Raw genomic sequence first — 23,373 nt, 5'->3', positions numbered from 1 at the left:
GTGTTTAACTTTCGAGTGGAGAATATTATTATTATTATTATTATTATTATTATTATTATTATTATTATTATTATTATTATTATTATTAATACGCCAACATATCTGTCTTCAGACTGAACGTTCGTTTTTGCTTTCCTTTAATCTGCCACACTTTCAATTTGTTTCTTTCCTTGACGACATTTACAGCTGTTATCAATCTTTGAACACATCAGGAGTAATTTGGCAATTTACCATGGAGTCCAGAAAGTATTGTGTTGCATCATAAATGGACAATCCCATCGATGAACCAAGATTTTAGGAGTTTCGTCCCGCAGAGAGGGAAATAGGCCAAGAGAACACAGCAACTCTCAGACATAAATATATTATAACCAACGGCTTTATATTAATTTCATAAGATGATGCTGTACCTACAGTATGGATTCCACTGCTGTTGCATCACATCATACCCCAACTTGATAAGAACCTAAACTCTTGCAGGAGATTTTTAAACAGCGTCCTACAAACCAAAAAATTCATTTGGACCCCGTCTTTAATAAGAATGCTGTAAATTATATCACTAGAAATGTATCAAATCTCCATTGAATGCTCAAAAGTCATCTTCGGAATAAGAACGTAACTGCCGTGTGACTTCAAATTTGGTGTCATATTCAGACCTTTATTATTTGCAAAAATAAGCAAAACACGCACACACACACACACACACACAAAGATTTTTTACGACTTAAATTAGCTGGAGAATATTGCCTGAAACTGTGAATAACAGTCACAGACACCACATTTAAACCAAGAAGAACATTATACTAAACCTTAAACAAAATAATTAGAAGGTTGAAAACGTTCCACATAAAATGTCTACACGCCTATCTTGCTGTTACATATGTAATTAACTACACGCAATATGCTGTACACCTGGATGGTACTCATATGTAACACACGTTGCGATAAAAGATTGCTGTATAAAGGCCTAGCGATTAAATACCGATACGCTTAGGTAATATTTGTCCACGCGAATTTAAATTCTACCAAGAGAAAGCTTTAATAAGATTTAAGCTCTTTGAAATGCACAGGTGTAGCAATCTGCATGTGTACACACAGACCTGCACATAGGTGTAGACTTTGTTTGAAACATATTAGGACATGTACATCGTGATGTGCAAATATAGATTCCGGTAATGTCGTTGAGATACTTCTTAAACGAGACTATAAAATTAATTGGAATTCATTGATGTCGAATATGAATAGAAGATTAATACAATATTGAAAATCTGAGTTACTAATGGATTTTGGAACTCCAGAGGAATTGGGAATCATTCGTAAGTAAAAAACAAATGGACTCAAGGTCGAATCACGAAGTGGCCAATTACAGTTTTACTCAAGAGGACCTAAGAGCGTTCATTTTTGCTACTAAATAAATCGTACTCGCAATTCAAGGAACGGTATATATTTCCGCATGTTTTTCATCATTTCATGACATGTTATTGGTGATTTTCCCAAGTCAATAGAGAAACTGCATTTGTACACAGTTGAAGTTCGATTGCGACGACACAGTATAGAAAAAAGGTATAAAAAAGAACAAAATTTAGAGGAAGCATGTGATTTGAATGACCAAATACTTCTTTCCTCATTAAAAAAATGAATTATTAGCTTACATTTTCGGAAAGAAACAAAAAAATACGAACTTTTTTCATAAGCTGTCATGTGCTACATATTTTTAGGTCTATTATACATCTTTTAATGTCACTATACATTTCATCCCTCAAGCAGGCAAACCAGTCAGAAGAACACACACAATGTACGCACAAAAATATATTTACGCACATGACTAACCACCTTTTCCTAATTTATGGACATGACATCCATTCTTGGCTGATCATGGATCTTAAAGACCTCTAAGTACTACCCAATATTATCATATCATTAACGTCACTACACAAGCGTTCACCAAATTGAAGTGGGAATACGTGCCATGAGGAATATGACCAATATTGATAATTGTTGACTAGTGTTTTTGAAATGGAAGTCTACGATGTGTCTACGAACTCCATGGCTGTATGTAATAATAATAGGAACAGGAATAATGCAGTGATATCCAGTAACAACTTCAGTTACTTAATGTGTAATCACATTACATTTTAGTCCATCAATCCTGCTTAACGTAGACTTGACGTGACTTGAAATGTTTCAATCCGTTCTAAGTTAGTTGAGTGGATAGAGTCTCTCCTCTTCTCTCTGATCTAAAGATTGTAGATTCAAATCAATCTGACGCTTGCATGGATGTTTGTGAATATCTTTAACTAGTAAACGAACTTTAGTTACAAGATGAGATTACCTACCACCGTACCTATTGAAAGGCAGTTCCATATTTGTCTCTAGAGCAAAATATTTTCGTCTTATCTGAACCAGTCATCAAAACACGATAGTAATATGCTATGGTATGAGTCCTTTCATGAGTGAAATTCACAAAAATAAATAAATAATATTTGTAAAGGTTCTTGTTCTTGGTTCAAGTTCGATGTTTTTGTTTTAACAGATTCTTCTAAAGATGAACGTGATGGAGGACCCCATGAAATCTTCCTTGCTACTGCCAACATTTACTTGTCCAACATTTGCTTATCCAAGAGCTTGCCAACCGATCCTACGAAGCGCCATCTCGAAGTCAATGTGCTACTTATCAAGTTACGAGATCCTTTCCTTTTTTTTTTTTTTTTTTGTATAAAAAGATACAATAATCGCCATAAATTACAAGTTAAACATCTAACTTCGAACATAGCTTTTACGCCACAAAATTAGCATAAGTCTTAAGTTAAGGGGATAATAAATCCCTCATTATTGTAAAGCCGGATACGAAACTCGGAGATCGAAATCTAAGAGTTTCATGCCGAAGAACTATCGGCGAGTCCAAGCGTAAGTCAACATCTGAGTAGTGCAACACTCAGATGTTGACTTACGTCGGAGCAAAGGTGGAGCAAGTTCAATAACAATCCTTAATATTTTCTCATAATGTAAAACGCAGCTCCTAGGAGATGTATTACTGTTTTACATTATGAGAAGGTCACTACCCAGACCGGTTTCGACCTATGAGGTCTCATCAGTGAGTAGATAGACCTGGATAATACCAAGGTTTAAGTGAAATGAACTTACATGCCCCTACTATACGAATTGCCAGAACGGTGTACCCATATATTATTACTACGATAAAGATAGCATAAATCTTGTTTAGAAAAAGTAACATTTAAGATAAATGCAAAAATATAAATAAATAAATAAAAAACGAAAAGAATCAAAATGCAAAAAATCATTCCAAAGATAGAGGGAGTTGTTACATAAAATTGAACTACTGGAATACAACTAAATGGTTTAAAAGTAATTTTCTTATTTCCAGGTTAGTCATATTTAGAGTTTTAGATACTAACTAAATAATAACGCTGAATGTTTGCTATTTTGAACGTAATTTTACAAGTTCTATTTTAGCTATTAACTATAATAGTGCGTGTTTTGATTTGCAAGTTAAGAAGGCCCAATATGGGATTTTTTTTGCTAAAAAAAAGTGTTAATTTTTATGGATTAACATTCTTTACGTATAAAATTACGTTTAGGATAAATAAAATATTCATTCAAATATTTATAAACAAAAAAAAAGTTCCTAAGGTTGGGAACGTCGTTACAGAAAGTTGAACTGCTGCTACTCATTAACCGTTTTCACAGTTAGTTGGCTAATATATCAATGTGGAACAAAACCCTCCTTACTAAAAAGTAACTCGAGTTCACCTAACATGATTTTTACATTAGATGCAATATTTTCCAAGAAGGAATCTCTTCTCTGCCATTATTTCACACGCAAACAGGTGGAAATAATCATGGTTTGATGACCAGATGTGATATTAATCTCAGCCACAATTCGTAGGTTAACAGAAAAAGGCTTAAATCACGTTGGACAACTAATGAATTGGGTAACTGGGTCACGCGGCTGATGTAACTACCAGGACGAGGAACGGAGTTTAAATGAAAACTATAATTCTCAAGTTGTATCGTAATTCACCACAAACAGTGTAACCTTGAGCATGGCAAGGACGAATCAGCTGAAAAACACTCTGTATTCTTTTCAGAAGGACAAGTACTCAAGCAGAACTCCTTCCTTCTTACCATCAACATAATGGAACCGCCACCTACTTCTTTCGGGGTAACACGTTCACTCCACAGTTGTATTTTTAATCAACTTTTATACTGTGAATTCTATGAACCAGTACACTAGAAGAAAAAAATTGTAGCTAGGGGGAAAAAAGGGAACAGTAGCCCAGACAGATTGCAGACAGGTTAACTTAACCTCTTCCCAAGCAGATTAACTTATCTTTCATTCATTAGTCATTGCACAACTGCCTGTAATACATTCTAGCTCATTCAGCTAGAATTAGTACTCCCTTGACATCGGTAAAGCAATATGTTTCATCGTGGGAGAGTATCCTGGTGAAGGACATAATTTATGATCACCTGTATATGATTACACGGAAAGAGAGGAAAGTATGTAGCGCACGTACGATATTTAAATGACTGCTGTCGTTTCCTTGACAGATGAAGAAACCCAGAGCATTATAAAAACGTGTGGCTTCGAAGGCTTAAAAAGAAAAAATCCTTAACTGAAGTTCTTTTATTTGTATATTCACATGATAATGCTAACTGATAAACATTCTGATTACAATCGAATTGCTTATGTGTTACTGTTTTTTATCTGTCAATCTTCTAATAGGTTTTCATTTTATTTTTTCTGTTTCATTGCTTCTGCATTTTGTTTTTATTTCCTGCAATTCTTGTATCCTTGAAAATGATTCGTGCCAGGTAGCGCTGTGTGTCAAGAGTTCATTTATTTTGTTGTTTTCGCCTTTCAATTATTGAAGTAGGTTAGAAAAAGTAATGAATTGGTGGCGCCATCTATAAAAAGATAACTATATTAAAGGCTCATTTGTAAAGGTGAAATAGCAGACGAAAGTTAAAAACATAAGAAACAAATTAAAAAAATTTACTCACATGTCAAACTTAAATATGTTTAATTAATTATTTTCAATTGAATATTTTATGCCAGTTTTCTGCTTTCAGTAAGTTCCTCGTTCTGTGGCATTAGAAATAAATAATAAAATGCACGGATCGATCTAAATTAAAAATATTACAACAAATGCGTTTAATTTTTTGGAAGTATTTAAAATAAACAAATAACTAGACTTACTTTTGTTATTGTGTCATTAGTTGTCAAAATAAAATCTTTTCTCTTTTTTTAATTAAAAAGACAACGATAAAGCAAATTTACCCCGCTTCTTATTTAATACCCTAATTTAATTATTGTTTTAATACCCGCTTCTTCCAACAATTTTTAAATTATTGCTCCTAATTCACCACACAATTTGATGCGAAGTGCCTATAATCGTGTTAGTATAATCTTATACAGACTCTGAAGGCATTATGGTCGATATATATTATTTGTTCACTTTTGTAGTACGTTGTATGCTATCTTTGATGTCAATGATGGAAATCCCAAAGATTCATTAGGTGTTCTCAAGATGGGTTGGGACGATTTATATTCGTTAACTTCCGCAATGCAAGATTTTACTAAACGCTGTATGGACGATTTTATTAAATTAAAATGTATTTTAATTTGTATTGAACAATTTAGATTTTTGTTTCAGGCGAACCATTTAGAGCGAGGGGAGGGGGGGGCGTTCTGACATAGTAATAATTTCACTCCGCTCCTGCTGGATAGAATTTAATAAAATTGGCTTTAGTGTATATGTGTGTATATGTGCCCCCTGTGGTTTAGTTTTGGTTTCCGTCTCATTTTTTTTCATTCATTATTTTTATTTTATTTTATTTTATTTTATTATTCATTTTATTTTTTATTCATCTATTTATTCATTTTATTTTATTATATAAAATTATACAATTTATTATACAATATTATATATCTAGAGTACATGATCCAACCACAGTCGGTCGAACTTTCATAAATCGTGCAATAGCTTCTGACTCAGATTTTTGAAAAAAAAAAAAAAAAAAAAAAAAGAAAGAAAAGAAAAGAAAAAAAAAAGAAAGATAAAATGCAAGTAACGTGTAAATTTTTCATGGGCATTATGTGGCCCAGAAAGCGACGGCAGAAGAGACAATTCCAAATCTATGATGAACAATATCAAATTGCATTGTATGTAAACGACTATATGAGATTGCTGATCATAATCTAAAGGCAGATTTTTCCACGGAATTATTTTGCACATGGATGGTGGTAAAGCATTCCATCTACGTATTACTATGTATAGTTTCAAGGTTGAACATTTGAAATAATTAATTATTTAAATTTCAACGAATTTGGAGTATAACAATCAATCTTGGTTATATTATGACGGTTTTATTCCTTGACTATTATTCTTTGACTATTCTGGTTTTATTTATTGGTTGGTCTTGGGTATAATGCTTATTTGATTTGTTTAATAAATAAATAATAATAGACAATTCGCATTCATTAACGTGTGTGTGTGTGTGTGTGTGTGTGTGTGTGTGTGTGTGTGTGTGTGTGTGTGTGTGTGTGTGTGTGTGTGTGTGTGTGTGTGTGTGCGTGCGTGCGTGCGTGCGTGCGTGCGTTGGCACAGTTTCAAAGCTGGATGGCAACTTAATATGTGCTATTCGCTTGTTTATTGTGCGACTTGTGGTATAAATATAGAATGCCTGCTAGCATATCAAGTAAAAAATGACAAGCACTCATAAAATAGTGAGTTTTGCAATAATATTCGTGTACAATGACCCCAGTTCATCATGCTAACAGTTGAACTATTGCTTCAACTGTCGTTTAGCTTGGGACATACGGTGTTTTTTTTTTTTTTTAATTATAACCCGTACACGAACGTTTGTCTAACTTAGTCAAACGTTCGGCTTAGTATGTCAGTGTGGATATGCAAAAAGCACTTGTTCACATTTAATTCGAAGAGCTTGGGCAGTACAGTAACAAGGGTATGAAGCGCCTGTGGCAAGTGTCTAACTTGTGTCACTAACCCAAAAATGACAAAAATTTAGAAAAATTTAAATATAACAAGTTAAATTTTACTAAATGAAATATGCTAAATACTTACTATTAACCCCTTCAAAATGAGTTGCAGTGTGTTGTAGAATTTGTGTGTCTAAAGCGGCGTATAGCCGAAATTTAAAAATACAATATAAAATAGAGGACTTTTATATCTATTTATTTATTTTTATTTTTTTACATTTCTTACATTTTGCGCCCCTCCCCCCAAACTTAGTTGCGCCCGTGGCGGGCGCCTCTTTCGCCACGCTCTCGTTACGGCACTGAGCTTGGGTTATATTCCTTGGGAAACACATGAGATGAGAGATTTATTCCAGACAGGCAACAATGAAAAGGATGAACGAAGATGAGGAGAGATTTGGTCTGCCGGTTTGGAGATGAATCGTGAGGAATTATTGATTCCGATTGAAATGAACATTAGCCATGGAATTATTAGAAAAGGCAAGCAGCAGTAAACTGAACCCTGTGAGTGTGTGTGGGTGGGAAAATTGGTGAAAGATGGGTCCTTGATCAACCTAATTGCTCTCTTCTGTACTGAGTCAAGTATTTTTTTTTTTTAATAAATTATTCATTAACCAATTTTAAAACTAGCACTGATTGATCATTGACATTTAATACCCTGTACCATATGCACATGTCCTAAACACACATCCTTTCAGTAGGCACTTATGTTTGCATCATACAATACTATACTATATATTTCATAGTTGAATTTTCGATTGTCGGTTTGTATCTAAGGGCAGCTGAAACATCACCCCCATAGCAATCAACAGCGCTTAATACTCCAGAATAAAGCATACCATGAGTGGTCCTTAGAGCTTTGGAAGTTCGTGGTATGGAGAGAACCACATTACGTGCGTTTTTCTGATAAGATAGGAGAATGTAAACATATGGGATGCATGCTATGTGGATGTGCAAAGATTATTATTATTATTATTATTATTATTATTATTATTATTATTATTATTCGTGACACCTCCAAGGAGTCCGAAGACTCATCGCGGGAGGACACCTACAATCTCAACCACTACACCGAACCTCTACTACGAATCATCTCCATCAACGCCATCTACCGCCCACCTCCACCACTACCAAAACTAGAATTTTTTGTCTGTAAATTGCGTGTGTTCTTAAGGGCCGATTTGTCTGTATGCGGGATGAAAAACCCGAGTTTCCGGGAGAAAAAATCCTGCTACCTCCGTATGAGATCGGCTAACTCACCTTCGATTGAAATCGTCCAAATAAAGATTCTTCCCGTCGCGACGAGAATCGAACTTAGGCCTATTCCAATCGAAGGGCGCAATGGATGGCTGTGCAACACGTCTAAATCACGCATTACTGACTACCTTGTGACAATACAGTGTACTATACCGCAGATACTATTGGGATGTGAGATGGAAAAACGATGCTCTCGTAGTATTGAGGGGCATACGCAATAATGGGGTTTCTCTGAAATATATTGTTGTTTCGATTTTTATTTCCATGCAAAGAGTAAGTGATGCCCTTGGTCGCAGATACTGTATATTATAGTATATATTGGGTGCTATAATATTGGATGTCGTACCGTCTTGTGAAAATGTTATTTTAATTTATAAAAGGTCGAAAAAGATGAAGAAACTTGATCTGGATTTATTTCAGACGAACTGCTTTGAAATCTCTGTCTTGCCCCTTACATAAGGCAACAATAAGGACACCATTTTGAATACGATACAGTAACATATAATTTTCTGTCATTTGTAAATACTTTCAGTACTAAGCGATTTAAAACAAAGTTGAAAAGACTCCACATATCAACCTCATCACTTTAATCATTGCAAAAACAGTTCTTGGATCCAACTGAACAGAAGAGAACAAACCTCGATTTGTAAACCTACTGCGAAACCAGTCTTTGTGTGTTATTGTTGGCTTTGAGCCACGGTACGGTGGCTGACTTTCACTACGTTCGGTTTATTTTCCTACTGTGGTCGCACTTTTTACGGTGGTAAGAACTTCAGAGAAAGCTCTAACCTCGTAAAGACTATTCTTCGGCCTCTTGTGTGGCGCAACGGCTGACTTAGCCTCATTAATTCGTCTCTTCTCGTGTTCAGAGTGGGAGTTGGAGTTAAAAATAAACTTTCAAACGTTGGGAACATTTGTTTTTACTTCCCCATCGTGCACGTCTGACTTTTAAAACAACCCATCTGTCATGTGGTAGAAGATAAAGGGGGAAGTAAGCAATCTATTAAGGGACCAAAATAGACTACTTCTGCAGTATAGTTTATACTGGAACGACTAAATAAGAACTTGAAGCTGGAATAAGAAAAAGCTGGCTTGGACGAGATTTAACTTTACGCAATACACACACCGATCTCTTGTTCTCTTTTCTTTCATTCTTTTTTTTTTCATCTCCTCTCTCTCTCTCTCTCTCTCTCTTTCTGTTTCTCTTCTCCTATCTTTCTCTCTGTCATACAAATTACAACCGACATTTCTAGTCCGTACAAGGGCAAATAAATCGATGCAGAGAAATATTTAAAAAACTTACAACTCAATTTCCCAGAATATTGAGTACACTTGAATTCGAAATCTGTCTAGGACGAGAGTAAACTTTATAAGAAAATTTCAGTTGAAAGTGAGTTAACCAGCCTCATACAGAGGCGGAGGAGTTTACCATCCCTCTTATATGTGCACTGAGGACAGCGTGACAGAAAGAATTTAATAGACCAACACTTAACAGACATAACACATCACCCTCGTAATTAGTTGCTTCAGCTAAAGTAATTAAGCTAATTATTAAGCGAAATAGGGTGGAAGATCTACTTAATTAATAAGAAAAATGGGGTTGGAGATTGTAAAACCCTCCCACACCATTTCCTTTATCGATAACGTAAAACTGATACTAATGGGAACAGCTTATTTTACAAGGCGTCATCTGTTTCTTCTGCGTCGATTTATTTGCCGGAAATGACACATGAGTGGGTGGTTCAAGCATGAATAGGATACTACAATGGAAGTTACTAAAATAAAGTTCATTAAAATTCATCCTCATTTCATAGCCAAATGATCGTATAGGAAACTTAAATTTTCGAAAATTGATCAGAGATCGTATGAGAATACGATCTTCGGCATCAGAGTTTCCCAGGTATTCCTGCTGTAATCTTCAGTGTCATATCCATCCAGGAGATTGACTATTATGGACTTCTACCCAAGATCCATAATGTGCAGTAGAAAGATAAGATTGTGAGGCCTTAATCTCGTCCATCTCGCAGTTAGTATCTTATGTCCAGGCCCGGCTCTAGGCTTAGGCGCAAAGAGGCACCGGCCTAGGGATGCAATGGCTTTGAGGCGGCAACATCGTAAAAAAAAATAGTATTAGTCGAAGTAATAGTAATAGTCAAAGCGTTGGTGATACAAGCAGTGTCCTTCCCCAAATGCTCTATACGCACATTTTTTGGCAATAAATATAAACTGCTTTTAACAAGAAAGATTTTTATGATGCCTGGAGCGCCACATACCCTCGAGTCGAGGGTATGTGGCGCTCATACAAAGGCATCATAAAAAGTTATGTGGCCCCACATACTTTTTCATCAAGATGACCATCTTATCGCATGTCTCAAAACGCTATTAGAACATCACATCAACATTACATGCTAATGTCACTTGATTATAACACTTATATCTAATTATGCATTCTTATACTGTAGAACTGCATAGTTGGCCAAATTAAAATTATGACACGGTACTCGGTATTCTCCTTTCATCGGCTGTGGTTCTGGAGTCCCTGATGAGCATTGCACGATAGAACTTTCATTGCAAGTATTGAAACACCACTGAGATGATTGATGGAGACCTGAAGCGACTGATACTATGTTTTGGTCTTGAAAGCAATGGCATAGGCATTCATTCTCCTCTTCTCTCTTTTTTTCTTATATGTATACTTAGTGATGATGGATTGCCTCCAGGAAACAGCTTCTACATTCAAGTGAATGTGATAATGGAGAAAGATCACGTTTTTGTCCATTAACATATATATTTGAATGAAAATACTGAGTGACTTAAAATGGGGGATGTTAGGAAATCTAAGAATCCATTAGATTTGCCGACGGTAGAAGCCCGTCATCCTGTGGAGTTCTGAGTTTCTCTAATAAACTTGCCGCTCTCTGTATATAAGCAATACTCTTCAAGTGCATGTGAAATTCACTCCGATATTGTATTCATTCCATCTTGGGTAAATACTGGATATCGGAACGAATTTCGCATGCATTTGAAGTAATAAAGCAGTTCTAAAGGCTGGACAGCACTAAAACTGAGCTATCAGATTCTAGCGAAAGCTTTCTGAAGTATAGATATCGCGTAATTTCGCTGTTACGTTCGCTTCCGATAATACTTAAATCAAGACCGCATCTCTCATGTTAGCCATGTAAATATATCTATGGAATGGTCACAATGTAAACACAAGTTCTTGATTTTTTGGATGAAGATTTTTTTTAAATAAAAAAAGGCTTATTTTTTGAACTTAAAGCTGGCTTCATTTATGGTAAAAGATGGACAGAGATCCTCTTAACACCACTATCGACGGCTACGTGTAGATCTTCATTTACCAAAATAAAAATATAATTATAAATTATTTGCAATCCACAGCAAAAATCAGATAAATGATTTATCATCATGATAGAGTTGTAGAGAAAGGTGTTTGTTAAAAATAAAAATATATCAAAACGAAATTGTATTCATTTTGATCTGTTTGCCCAAGCTAGAGTAAACAAATTTGCATGTGAAGTAACTTCACCACTCAGCTAGATGAACTTAAAAGCATATGCTTTCACATAAAACCGATCTAATATAGAGAAGTTTAAGATTTAAATGAGAATATAAATTCAAACTAGGCTGTGACTCTTCGTATAATGCATCAGCAATACACACGTGTGAAAGGAAGTGTGTGTGCTGTGCATTGTGGGATACTAGGGCAATTTGTTGTGAAGACATCCACTTGCATATAAAGTGGTCCAGTCGTGATGACACTTCATGCACAAACTATTTTTCTCATGCCTAAGTAAAAGATTAAAGCAAGAATATATTTGTGATGCGCTATGGTGAAAGCGTAATGGCGTTGGACGTATGTTTTTTGTTATAGAATTGACCCATGGTTTCTTATATGGGTAGATTAAGAACGGATGTCACAATCTCATTAAAAAAATCGTCTGTGTTTATTCTTCAAATTTACAGGAAGAGCTTAGTGCTAAATGTTTGAAGACAGGTGTGTAGTTAATCTTCATCTTTCAACCTTCATCAAACGATCAATAAATCAACGTTCTTCAAGAGAGACAGGCAGAATCTGGCCACTGCACAGCTTATTACTATTATTAATGAGTTTATTTTATTTCTTAATGTTATTAATATGAATGCGAACCCTTTGTGACATACCAGCATCCTTGAAATACCATAATGTAGTGTTGGATAGCTCCCCAAGTTCTTTTCAGTGTTACTTTAGGAGCTGGTAGGTTGGCTGAAATTAGGCTAAAGCGACAAACGCTATTGAGGGCAGTACTGCTGTATTTATTTTTCAGAATGAAATGGATTTCATTCGCTATAGAAACTAGGTGTACCTGATAAAGTCAGGTATATATTTATTTAACTTTTATTTATTTAGCTTTAATATATTTAAATAATATCGGTTTAGAAAGCAACATCTTACGAATATATACACAGATGCCATATACTATATGAGGCATTGAGCACAAAAGTAGCTAACAAATCTATTTCAGAAGTCCACTTCTCAAATGTGGACCAACAACATTGTATCAATGTGTGATACAACAGTGTTCACATCGAGACATGTCGACTCCTTAACACATAAATTGCCCTAAGAATAAAGCAAGATGTTTTTATACTCCCCGTTGTCTGATATCTAGAAAACAACGAAGGTAAAAAAACGTTTCAGCTTTTAGCTCGCCCTGTGAGGGCATGCGGGTTACGTATTTTCACTTCATATTAAGATCGCATTAGGGCTTTTATGTTTGTAGAGATCTTTTTTTCATTGTAGTTTGCAGCTTGTTGCACCAATTGATTAAGATGTGTAGTCGTCTTTGAAAAGAACTTTACTGATGGAGAGCGTAAGAATGAGGAGTTATAAGGGATATTTGTGTCCCTGTGAATCTGAACATTTCTAACGAACTACGAAACATTCAGTATCATTCGTAAATATTTGTTTTGTACTCGTTGTAATTTAAGTATATTAGCATTACAGTTATGGCTCCAAGCTAGAGAGGCATATGTAATTATAGGACGAATCACCATCTGGTAGAGTAGCAGTTTGTTTCTTGTGTTTAACTCGCTGTGTCTGTTAATCAAGGGATAGAGTTGGACGATAACTTTAGATACCTTTGTACATACGAGGGTGGTCTGAAAAGTTCTCGGCCTAACAATGAAAAAATTATTTTTATTTTTCAACATAATCTCCCTCAAGACATTTATTCCAGCGATTCTCCAGTGCCATTATCCCGTCCCTATAGTGGTTCTCAGTAAGATCTGCAAAATACCCTCTACAGCTGCAATCACCTCTTGATTCGAAGGAAAACGCTGACTAGCGAGGAAGAGTTTTAGTTTTTGGAAGAGATTGAAGTCAGCGGGATCCAAATCTGGGGAATGGGGCGGATGTTTCAACAATTCATAGTGCAGATCCCATAATTTTCCCATTGCCAAAACGCCTTTATGGGCAGGTGCATTATCCTGATGAAAGATGATTTTTTTCTTCTGCAAACCGGGTCTTTTCTTACGACTTTTTTCGTCTAGTCTAGTTAAAAGATCGGAATAATATTCCCCGGTTCTGTTTTACCCTTTTCAAGATAATTAATAAAATAAAGATGCCTTTAGCATCCCAAAACACCGATGCCATGAACTTTCCTGCTGATGAACCGACTTTGTCTTCTTTGGCTATGAACAACCGGTTTCTGTTCATTGTTTTGACTGCTGTTTGGATTCTGGTGTGTAATGATGAATCCAAGTCTCATCCATAGTAATAAATCAACGCACAAAATCAGTTTTATTGTTGTTAAAACGCTCCAAGCACTGTTCAGTGATTTTCATGCAAGTGCGTTTTTGATCTGCTGTGAGCAAGCGCGGTGCCCATCTTGCGCAAAGAGTTTTCATTTGCAATTCTTCATGCAAAATATATCCTACACGGTCTTTTGAAATGCGTATAGTCTCAGCAATTTTACGCACTTTGACTCGCCAGTCATGCAATACCATATCGTGCACTTGATCAATGATTTCTGGTGTTGTTACACTTTTTTGGACATCCTTAACGTAGATCGTCTTCAAGGTTAAGACCACGTTTAAATTCAGTAGCCCATTTCTTAATTGTTGAAAAACGAAGCAGAAGAGTGCCCATAAACGTTTTTGAACTTCGAATGAATTTCTTTTGGCGTTAAACCTTCTTTTACAAAGAATTTTATAAATGATACTCAATTTTATTCATTTCAAGAGATACAGACAACACTTTGGCTTCCGAAAGCTGTATAAAAAACTACTTAATAGAATACTTGCAATTTCGCATGGATGCTTATGACAGATGAACCAACTTAGAAAAAGAAATCTTGTCGATAACGTTGCCATCTATGGTCGATACCGAGAACTTTTCAGACCACCCACGTATGTTCCTAATATGGCTGTTGAAGCATAATCTTTTGACTAGCAATATTCCGAGGTAGTTAACTTCAGATTGCCGAGGAAGTTTGGTACTAAATAGAATAATGTCCCCTTTAGGAGATGCTAATCTTCTAGTAAAGAGTATGGCTACGTTTTTCTGAGGGTTTATTCTCCAATCAGAAAACCAATTTTCTAATTTTAAAATGCTATCTTTACTTTTTTTGTTACAAGGTGCGGATAAAGTGATCTGGCTAAAACTGATGGATAAATGCTGGATAAGTAAATAGCCATAACGGGCGACATGGGGTTATGTACGATATCTATCATATAGATAGAGAATAGAATCGAGGTCAGTAAGGATTCTTGTGGAACTCCAGTCAAAACTTGACGTTCGGTTAAAACTGTGTCATTCAACTTGACTTGTATCTTTCTATTTCTGAGATATGATTGATTAATTGTATCATCTTCAATGGTATGTTATAGAGGATAAGTTTATAGAGCAGTCCATAGTGCCAAATTTTGTCAAAAGCGTTTGCGATGTCAAAGAATACAGCATCAGTGTATTGTCTCCAATTGAATCCCGTGGTGATGTGTTCAATCATCCTATGAATTTGTTGGATGGTGCTATGATTTCGACGGAAGCCAAATTGTTCTTGTCGAATGATTTTAAGATTGTCAACTGAATCTTGGAGTGTGGAGAGGATGATTTTTTTCAACAATTTTTCCTAAATTTCATAGCAAGCTAATGCGGCGATAATTTTGAGTTAGATGTGGATCCTTGCCCGGCTTGTAAACTGGGACAATTTCAACAATTTTCCAACAGGAAGGAAAATATTACATTCTGAGGATTAAATTTATAATATTAGTAAGATGTACAATAGCTTTCGGGGTAATAGTTTGATAACTTTGTTTGTAATGCTATCAGGACCTGGAGCTTTTTTTCTTGAGGTGCTTGATGATGCAAAAAAAATTTCTGCTGTTGAAGTAGGTGTGATCGGGATAAAGTTATTGTCAATTTGTTTTATTGCGTCTAACCTGGAGATGAATCTTATATATATGATTGATATTTACGTTTTTTTATATGCGGGACTGCATTGCTTTACCAAATTCCTTTCTATGGTTTCTGCTTTCTCAGCATCAGTGTGCACTAGACCCTGATCTGATTGGAGAGGGGGGGGGGAAGAAAGATTTACGTTTGTTTCTGAGATTTTTTAAGAGCTTCTAGATGGAATGATCTGCAGGGGGCATTAGATGATAACTTGTTTCCCATTGTTGATTTCTGAGATTTTTGAGAGCATCTCTGACTGAGCTATTTAGTTTATTAAGGATTTTTTTTGTCTTGAGAGAAAGCATGTCTTTCATAAGTTTAATATGGAATATTAAAGTAAAGTAATATGGAATATTATTGGTATATAATAAATTGTTATAATATTCAAAACATTTTAAAAATATTTATGATCACGTATCAAATTTTCTATTAAAATATAAATTACATTATTGTAATTTATGTTTTAATAGAAAATTTTAATAGAATTAGGAGAAATAATATAAATTCCATCAATAAATTGTGTAAAGTGTGATGAATAATATTCTCGAACAAGCCATCCACTAGATCTTTTAATAGACATAGGGAGAAAGGATAACTCCTGGAAAGATTTTCCGAGTTTTTTTTTTTTTTTTTTTTTCACATTTCCACACTTGATCCTTCATTACTATTTCGGTTTTCTTATCACCAGATTAACAAAAAAAAAAAAAAAGTAACACAAGAAACGCAAGCAATCCAAAAACTACCATCAGAATCGAAATATCTTTTGTCACCTTTTACAGACTGATTTCAAATGTGATCCTAGGAAATTGGGAGAGAAAAGCGGAAATTTCGCTTTTATGAATTCCCGCCAAGTCCATTAACGGATCAAGGTATTTCCGGGAAATACCATTAACTCATTATCAGTGACGCCTCAAATAAAAGCTACGGCGAAATACGACAAAAATGAGTCTCCTAAAAAAAAGAAAAAAGAAGAGAAAGAAAAGAAAAAAAGAAAAAAAAGAAAAAAACTGCTATTCAAGTAGCCAACCTCCCTCTGTAAATTATATAAACCAATTTAACAATAAAAAAAAATAATAAAAATAGAAAAATCCGAGGAAAAATTACCTGAGAATGGCTAAAAATAATCGGTTGCCATAGTTACAACATATATTCATTTGATGGGTCGGTACTTACCTATCGTGGTGATTACAATAATGGAATACAACAAAGCGCCAGAAAAGGACCACTGCAGAGGGCTCTCATCCTTCCCGTCATATCCCTCTTTTCTCACTGCTCTCACCAACGTCACCTCGAAACTCTACAAATAAAAGAAACACAATTTGTAGCGTAAATGTAACAAACGAATCTTAGAAAACATGCCTATTTGCTTTAATAGCTTCCATGTTTGATATTTCTACTTGGAAATATTAATATGCAATCTCAGAGGAACGTTAATCAATAATATTTAACCCTATTTGTCCCTTTTTTTTTTAAATAAATAACACGGTTCTATTTTTGTAATGGTGGTAGTTATTTATGTTACATTTTTCCCCGGACATTTGAATCTTGTCATTACAAGAGCTTCAGCTCCTTTTCATACCACGTGAGGATTTTTGAAGAACGAATAGAAATATTCGAGTGAATCCCCCAGAAACACTCGACGACTGATACGCGCTGAGACCGGCTATATGCAGGCGATTGATCCCCTCCAGGAAACTGGATTGCGTTTATATGTGTGATAAAGTACAAGGTCAAAGATGTGGGCAGACGAGCCAGAAACTGCTACCCTATTAAGATGGTCGCTCGCAATTATAACGAGTGATAAAAACAGAAAACAACAGCTCAATGTTGGACATGTAGTTGAAATACTGGTGTTGATGAAAAGCAGAAAAAGTATCGCAATGCTCATACAGTCCAACAAACACCCCACAATTGGTCACATGATTTCACAGTACAACTATAGACTGTGAGGGAGTGTATCTGAATGCAGCATGTGTCGGACACAGTCCCGAATGAAGTATAACAGTAGATGATCGTTAAGGTAGGTACATTAACCTACCTTGGACATCAGAAGAAACGGTCGCATGGATGCTCCTAAGATTTCATACGAAAAGAAGGACAATGACATGGACGAAACAATATGAAACTATAGACTCATCATGCTTAGTTACAAGAAAACAGTGGGATAGAATGGTGAAAATCGGAGACTTGTCATCCTGGAATTCTTTGTGCCTCTTGATATAAGCAGTGGTAGGGTATAGTATACCAACACAATTAACGCATACCTGAACGTCGTTGCTGACCTAGTACGCCTTTTAACTTGATCATTTACTATGCGTGCAATCGAAACTTTCAACAAGAAAATGCTTCATGTCCCAGGGCTCGTTTTGCCAAGAATTTTGACAGGAACTTGATAGTGGCTTTTACTATAAGGGACTGTTTGTTTCGTTTGCGAGATCTCAATCCCCACTGAGCATTTTTGGGCATGGTGGGACAGAATACCTGTGAAGTGTTTCTAGAATCATGTTGAGTCGATGTCCTAGTGCATCGAAGTTGTCCTAAAGACTTACAATGGCTTGAAAACTTTAATAGTTATCTCTAATAAACTGGTCTGGGACCAATTCAATATACAATTTTAAAATTCCAAATAAATGTATTTTTATGTTTGCAACATCAACATTTACACATTTAAAATATGCAGTTCAGTAAATTAAAAAAAAAATGACCTTGAAATGGACAAATGGAAGACATTAAGGAATGTCTACCTTAGTGACGTCACATCACAGTGCCAAAAAATTTTCCCTGCAGCTTTTTTTTTAATTATTGAGGTTAAAAATAAAGTTTATCTTAAATTATTTATAAAATATCTTAAAAGTCTTAAAATATTTTAAAAATCTGAGACTTTTAAGCAAAATCCTGTTATGGTCTTAAAATTTTTAAAGTTCGAATTAACACCGATATCTTAAAATCATAAAGAAACATAACTTCAAGTGAATACCAACAATTTATTTAATGAGGCCACCTGCTGACGATCCCCCCCTTAGTGACATATGCATCTCCAGCCTGGAGCTACACATCCAACACCAACATCCTCAGGCTACAGAGAGTGCAAAATAAGTGTTTGCGCATGATCTTGGATGCACCGTCGTTTGTAAGGAACCTCCAACTGCATAGAGATACAAACATCCCTTACATCTACTCCTTCCTACTAACTACAGCGGAACAATTCTTCTCAAAGATCTCTACACACCCCAACGATCTAGTTAAACAGGCAGCAAACTATGACGAAACTGACCTCTTCAAATACAAGAGGCCAACAAAAGCCATCCTAAATACTAGTTTTAAAATCGCCTAATTTTAGAGATGGCTTTATTTATTCAGTAGCTAATGAAGTTTTAATTGAGGCTCGGCTATTGCCACTACCCCGCCATGACCAGAGCTTATAGCTCAATAACACCTCATCCACACATTTTCTTCTACAGATAACGGGGATTATAAAAAGCATTCTTGTGTCACCCATCTAGGAAAAAAAAAAAAAAAACTTAATGATGAATTCGCATCATGTCGTCATCTATGCTCATACTGTGTAAGGAATGGAGGTAAAACTATGTAGCGTTTTGTAATTCAGAAACTTAAAAGTCTAAAAAAAAGAAAGTGCCACATCGCTAAATTTAAGATCCTTAAGAGAGCGCAGTTATTTAGAAACATTATTTGTTGCATGTTCCTTAAATAACACTAAGTAGTCATATAAAAATGCTTTGTGACTCAGGAAACAGGCACATGACGTCTTTGTTAGTATGGCTATCCATAAAATATCTCAAAAATCAGTGATATTTGTTTTCTTCTAGAAAACAAACAGTTTTCTAGAAGAAATATGAGTATTTAAACAAATAGCCGTTGTTTTTCCTGGTAACTGTGAAAAAGTAATCTCGTCTTGTTAGAAATCGACTGTTCAGTAATAGCTTACCAAAACCATCAGTGGTCAATTCGTTACAAATAGATATGTAACGAATGGGGAAGCTCTGAAAATTCTGAAGCTCTGTCAGCGGCGTGTCTTGTTTAACACAAAACATTTCTTTTCTTAGTTCCCTGAAGATACATAAAGTTTATTTTTCATAAAGAGAAAGGTGTCCTTGAAGTCCTGGCCAACATCCCAAATTTAGGGTATTCTAATTTTGTAGCTCAGGTGTCTTTTATCGGCACGTGTTGTATGTTCCTTCCCCCCCCCCCCCGAAACACTGCCTACTTTTAAAGATGTATGTGAATATTTCTTTTGGAATGTTCATCTTTCTTACGTTCATCTTCCTTTCAACGACAGCCATGTGTCATAGATTCGTTTTTATGATAGGTTATATATGAAGGTTTCGTAGATGAAATAGCAAGGTTTCTTTGCTTACACATTAATGATATCGTAATTATATTTTCGAACTCCACGGTGGAATTAACCATACAAAAGTAATTCTGGCATTCATTTTGAACAATTACTTTCTTCATTATAACGTGTTTAAATGATTCTGTTCATTAGTGGTATCTCAATCAGATCGCTGTACTTGAATTGAGGAGAAAGTAGTGACCGCCCCAACTGAAAACTACCAGCGCTATAATCGGAGCATACGTGTCATTTAATGACAGTGGCCGTGGTACAGATGTTTACGAAATTAAAATATTGCTGATCAAGTGGTAAGGTGATTTAGCTGATCATATCTGGAGATGGCAGGGTTTTTCATGTTGCAAAACTGGCAAACCAACAGAACACACGTGATCAACTGATAATACAGCAGAAACACAATTTCATCGATGCAAGTATGGCCCCACTTAAAACCATTTCATATACTTTCTTCCTTTCATTATATAGCAATATTCCGTTACGATATTGTAGAACAGCTCTGACTTTTCTCTTCTTTCACTTTGGTCCATTAGCACGTTGAGTTGTAAGACTATTTAATTTCTCTTGCAACTGAAGCGTGATTGTCTCTGATGAAGTAATGATTCTTCCTGGATGACAGAGTGTATTTGCGAGTATTATTATTATTATTATTATTATTATTATTATTATTATTATTATTAAGATAGACCTCCAGGGAGCCAGAGACTCATCGACAGAGGCCAGATGCTACACACACCAGCTTCATACTTATCCTTGAATTCAATCAACACTGCTTGCACACACAACATCCAATAGCAACCCATTCCAATTACGCACCACCCTCTGAGAGAAAAATCTAGCCCTCACACCCTTCTTGGCGGCCTTCACTCTCAGCTTCCAAGGATGCCCTCTCGTCCTTTCCCCACCCTCCATAAATTGAAAAATTCCATCAATTGAAATCTTGTATGACCCTTTCAGAAGTTTGTAAGTCTCAATCATATATCTATTAAATTGTATTAAACTGATCAATCAATGTATGCCAGATATTATTAATCTGAAATAAAGAACGTCATTACGGATCTGAAACCAAAAAAGAAAAAAAAAAAATCCAGCAAGAATTAAATTTTCACTGGAGAATGTTCTTTTGAACACGCCAGTCAACTGAATGCTAATACTCATTTCTTCATCACCATCTGCGACTGGAACCACATCATAAACTGACATATTTTTCAGCTTCACGTATTGGCATGACAATGCACGAAGCTGTACTGCCTGTGAATGCCTTTTGCACCAGTGGAATAGAAAAAAAAAAAAAAGCATTCGCATTACTACCTTGACACCAGTGGCTTTCTCTGTGATCTCGTCAATATAATGGCAAAACCTTTCTAAGTCAAACATTTTAAGCTTCTATCGGATGTCTTTATTTTATGTGTTGGTCAGAGTTCTTTATTCCATCTTCTGTTAGCAAGTTAAGCTCAATAGATTGCCTAAGGACTAAGCAATGCGAGTTCTTACCAACTTCTCTAAAATCTTCACCACTACCCCAAAGATACTGAGGGGTCAGTAGTTAGACACATCGGTTTCTGCACCACTCTTATATAATGGAACTACCATACATTCTTTCCATTCCTTTCAGATCTTTCCTGAGCTGAGATTCAAGTTATGCCACCAATTAAAATTAAACGAAGATGGAGAAATGCAAAGAAGAAAAAAAAAAAGAGCATAGTGACATACGTTATCCCTAATATCATCTTCAGGACTTCACGCGGCAGTCTTTGAAACACTTAAAAAGTGAATACATTTGGGAAAACATTTCATATACTTTCTTTCCTTCTATTTTTTTTTTCATTATATGGAAACATTCCGTTACGAAGTGAAAACATAGTTAACATGGAAAGATGTAATAACAACAGAAAATATTGTTAGATGATCACATATTTTTTTAACGTTTTCAGAATATTCGCCTAAAGGGGAAAAAAAATAATAAAATAAAATCAACTTCATTCTAAAGTTTTTCTTATATTATTGTGTACTTCAGAATTTTCTTATGTACGTCAGTAGTTGCAGTAATAAAATTCTTACCTGCAAAGCCACAGTGGCGAGTGTACTCCAGTTAGCTTCAATCAAAACTTTGCCTTCCATTGTAAGATTCCACAGTTCCTCCACCACTTGGTGGCGTTCACGGGTCATGACCTCTCGCTTTTGTCGTTCGTTTTTGGCTTCCAGAGCTTCGAAGGTGAACGCTCCGATGATAGCGTATCCTACGACCAGACCACATAGTCCCACATGAGAGAAAAGAAAAGTCAGAGCAGTTCTACAATAATGCCGACACTTGGAACAACGAGAAGTTGGTCCACGCATAGTCTGATCAAAAATCGTCCTCAATAATGGTTATTTGAAACCCTATTAAACTGATCTATATTCATCGCCGAACACTGATGTTGCTATGGCAATACTGTTCATCAGAATTGCGCATAGTGAATGTATTTTCGTGATCTTTCTTTTGGCCAAAGAACCTCCTACTCACGTGACACATCCCTTCCCCTAATCTTCCTGTCACCAAATCTTCTTATAATATCCCATTGTAAGAAGTCACGCACCTCCTTAGAACACTCAGAAATCACCTGCGAATTGAATCCCATTCTCCAATCATATCTCGGTTTAGTTTCGTCTACCCCGAATATCGAAAAAACATCAAGGGTTAAGGTAGCGCAGAGTGATCGTAGCCACGTGTTTCTAAGAAATGTTTAACCAACTCTTGATTCTCTTCGCACAGATTCTGGAAGTGTTTTGCGCATGTGTATGACTTTGCATTCGCAAGAGACGGCCCGATGACGTTAAAGAAACTTATGCTGTCACTTGATTCTGAGAGACGCGCGTGAGTTTCCATAGCAACCACTTAATCAGTCATCACTAAATCAGAAAATGCGTGTACTCTCTGGCATTTTTCTAATTGAATGCCAAATAAAACATGTCTGTATTCACAGAGGCGGCAACTATTCAAATTAACTAAATTTAAAACAACCACTTGACTGCGAGGATGGTAATATGCCAAAATGTAATCTTGACGGTGTGTGGATATTTCGCTAAAAAAAAAGACAGAAATTGATATGTTTAAAAAATATCAAATATTACTCTCTTTTTTCTCGGATGCTTCTGATGTTAATATACAGGATGCAGGACTTCAACGCATCGCAAGGCAATACACCAATCTTCTTATCTGAGTATTTAACACCATTCAACCAGAATTGATAGTTGGTAATTACGAAGCCTTGGAATTCATTTCGATGGAATAGCCAC

General features: G+C 35.6%; 1 protein-coding gene across 1 annotated transcript in view; it reads right to left on the bottom strand.

The window, feature by feature from the left end:
• LOC150101966 (potassium channel subfamily K member 18-like) overlaps window positions 1-22,784 on the bottom strand; it is an 82,511-nt gene extending 59,727 nt beyond the window's left edge. The window contains exons 1-2 of the mRNA XM_090400268.1: window positions 22,156-22,784; window positions 16,902-17,025 (exon numbers count right to left, since the gene is read on the bottom strand). Coding sequence (XP_090256394.1) covers window positions 16,902-17,025; window positions 22,156-22,434 — 403 coding nt within the window. The 5' untranslated portion in view covers window positions 22,435-22,784. The remainder of the gene's footprint in view (window positions 1-16,901; window positions 17,026-22,155) is intronic.
• Window positions 22,785-23,373: the final 589 nt, after the last annotated feature.

Source organism: Typopeltis vanoorti, chromosome 11, assembly GCF_054136105.1.
Source record: "Typopeltis vanoorti isolate ZY-2024b chromosome 11, IOZ_Tvanoo_1.0, whole genome shotgun sequence".
Lineage (NCBI taxonomy): Eukaryota > Metazoa > Arthropoda > Arachnida > Uropygi > Thelyphonidae > Typopeltis > Typopeltis vanoorti.
The sequence above is the reverse complement of the archived record's forward strand: the minus strand, read 5'-3'. Positions and strand labels throughout refer to the sequence as shown.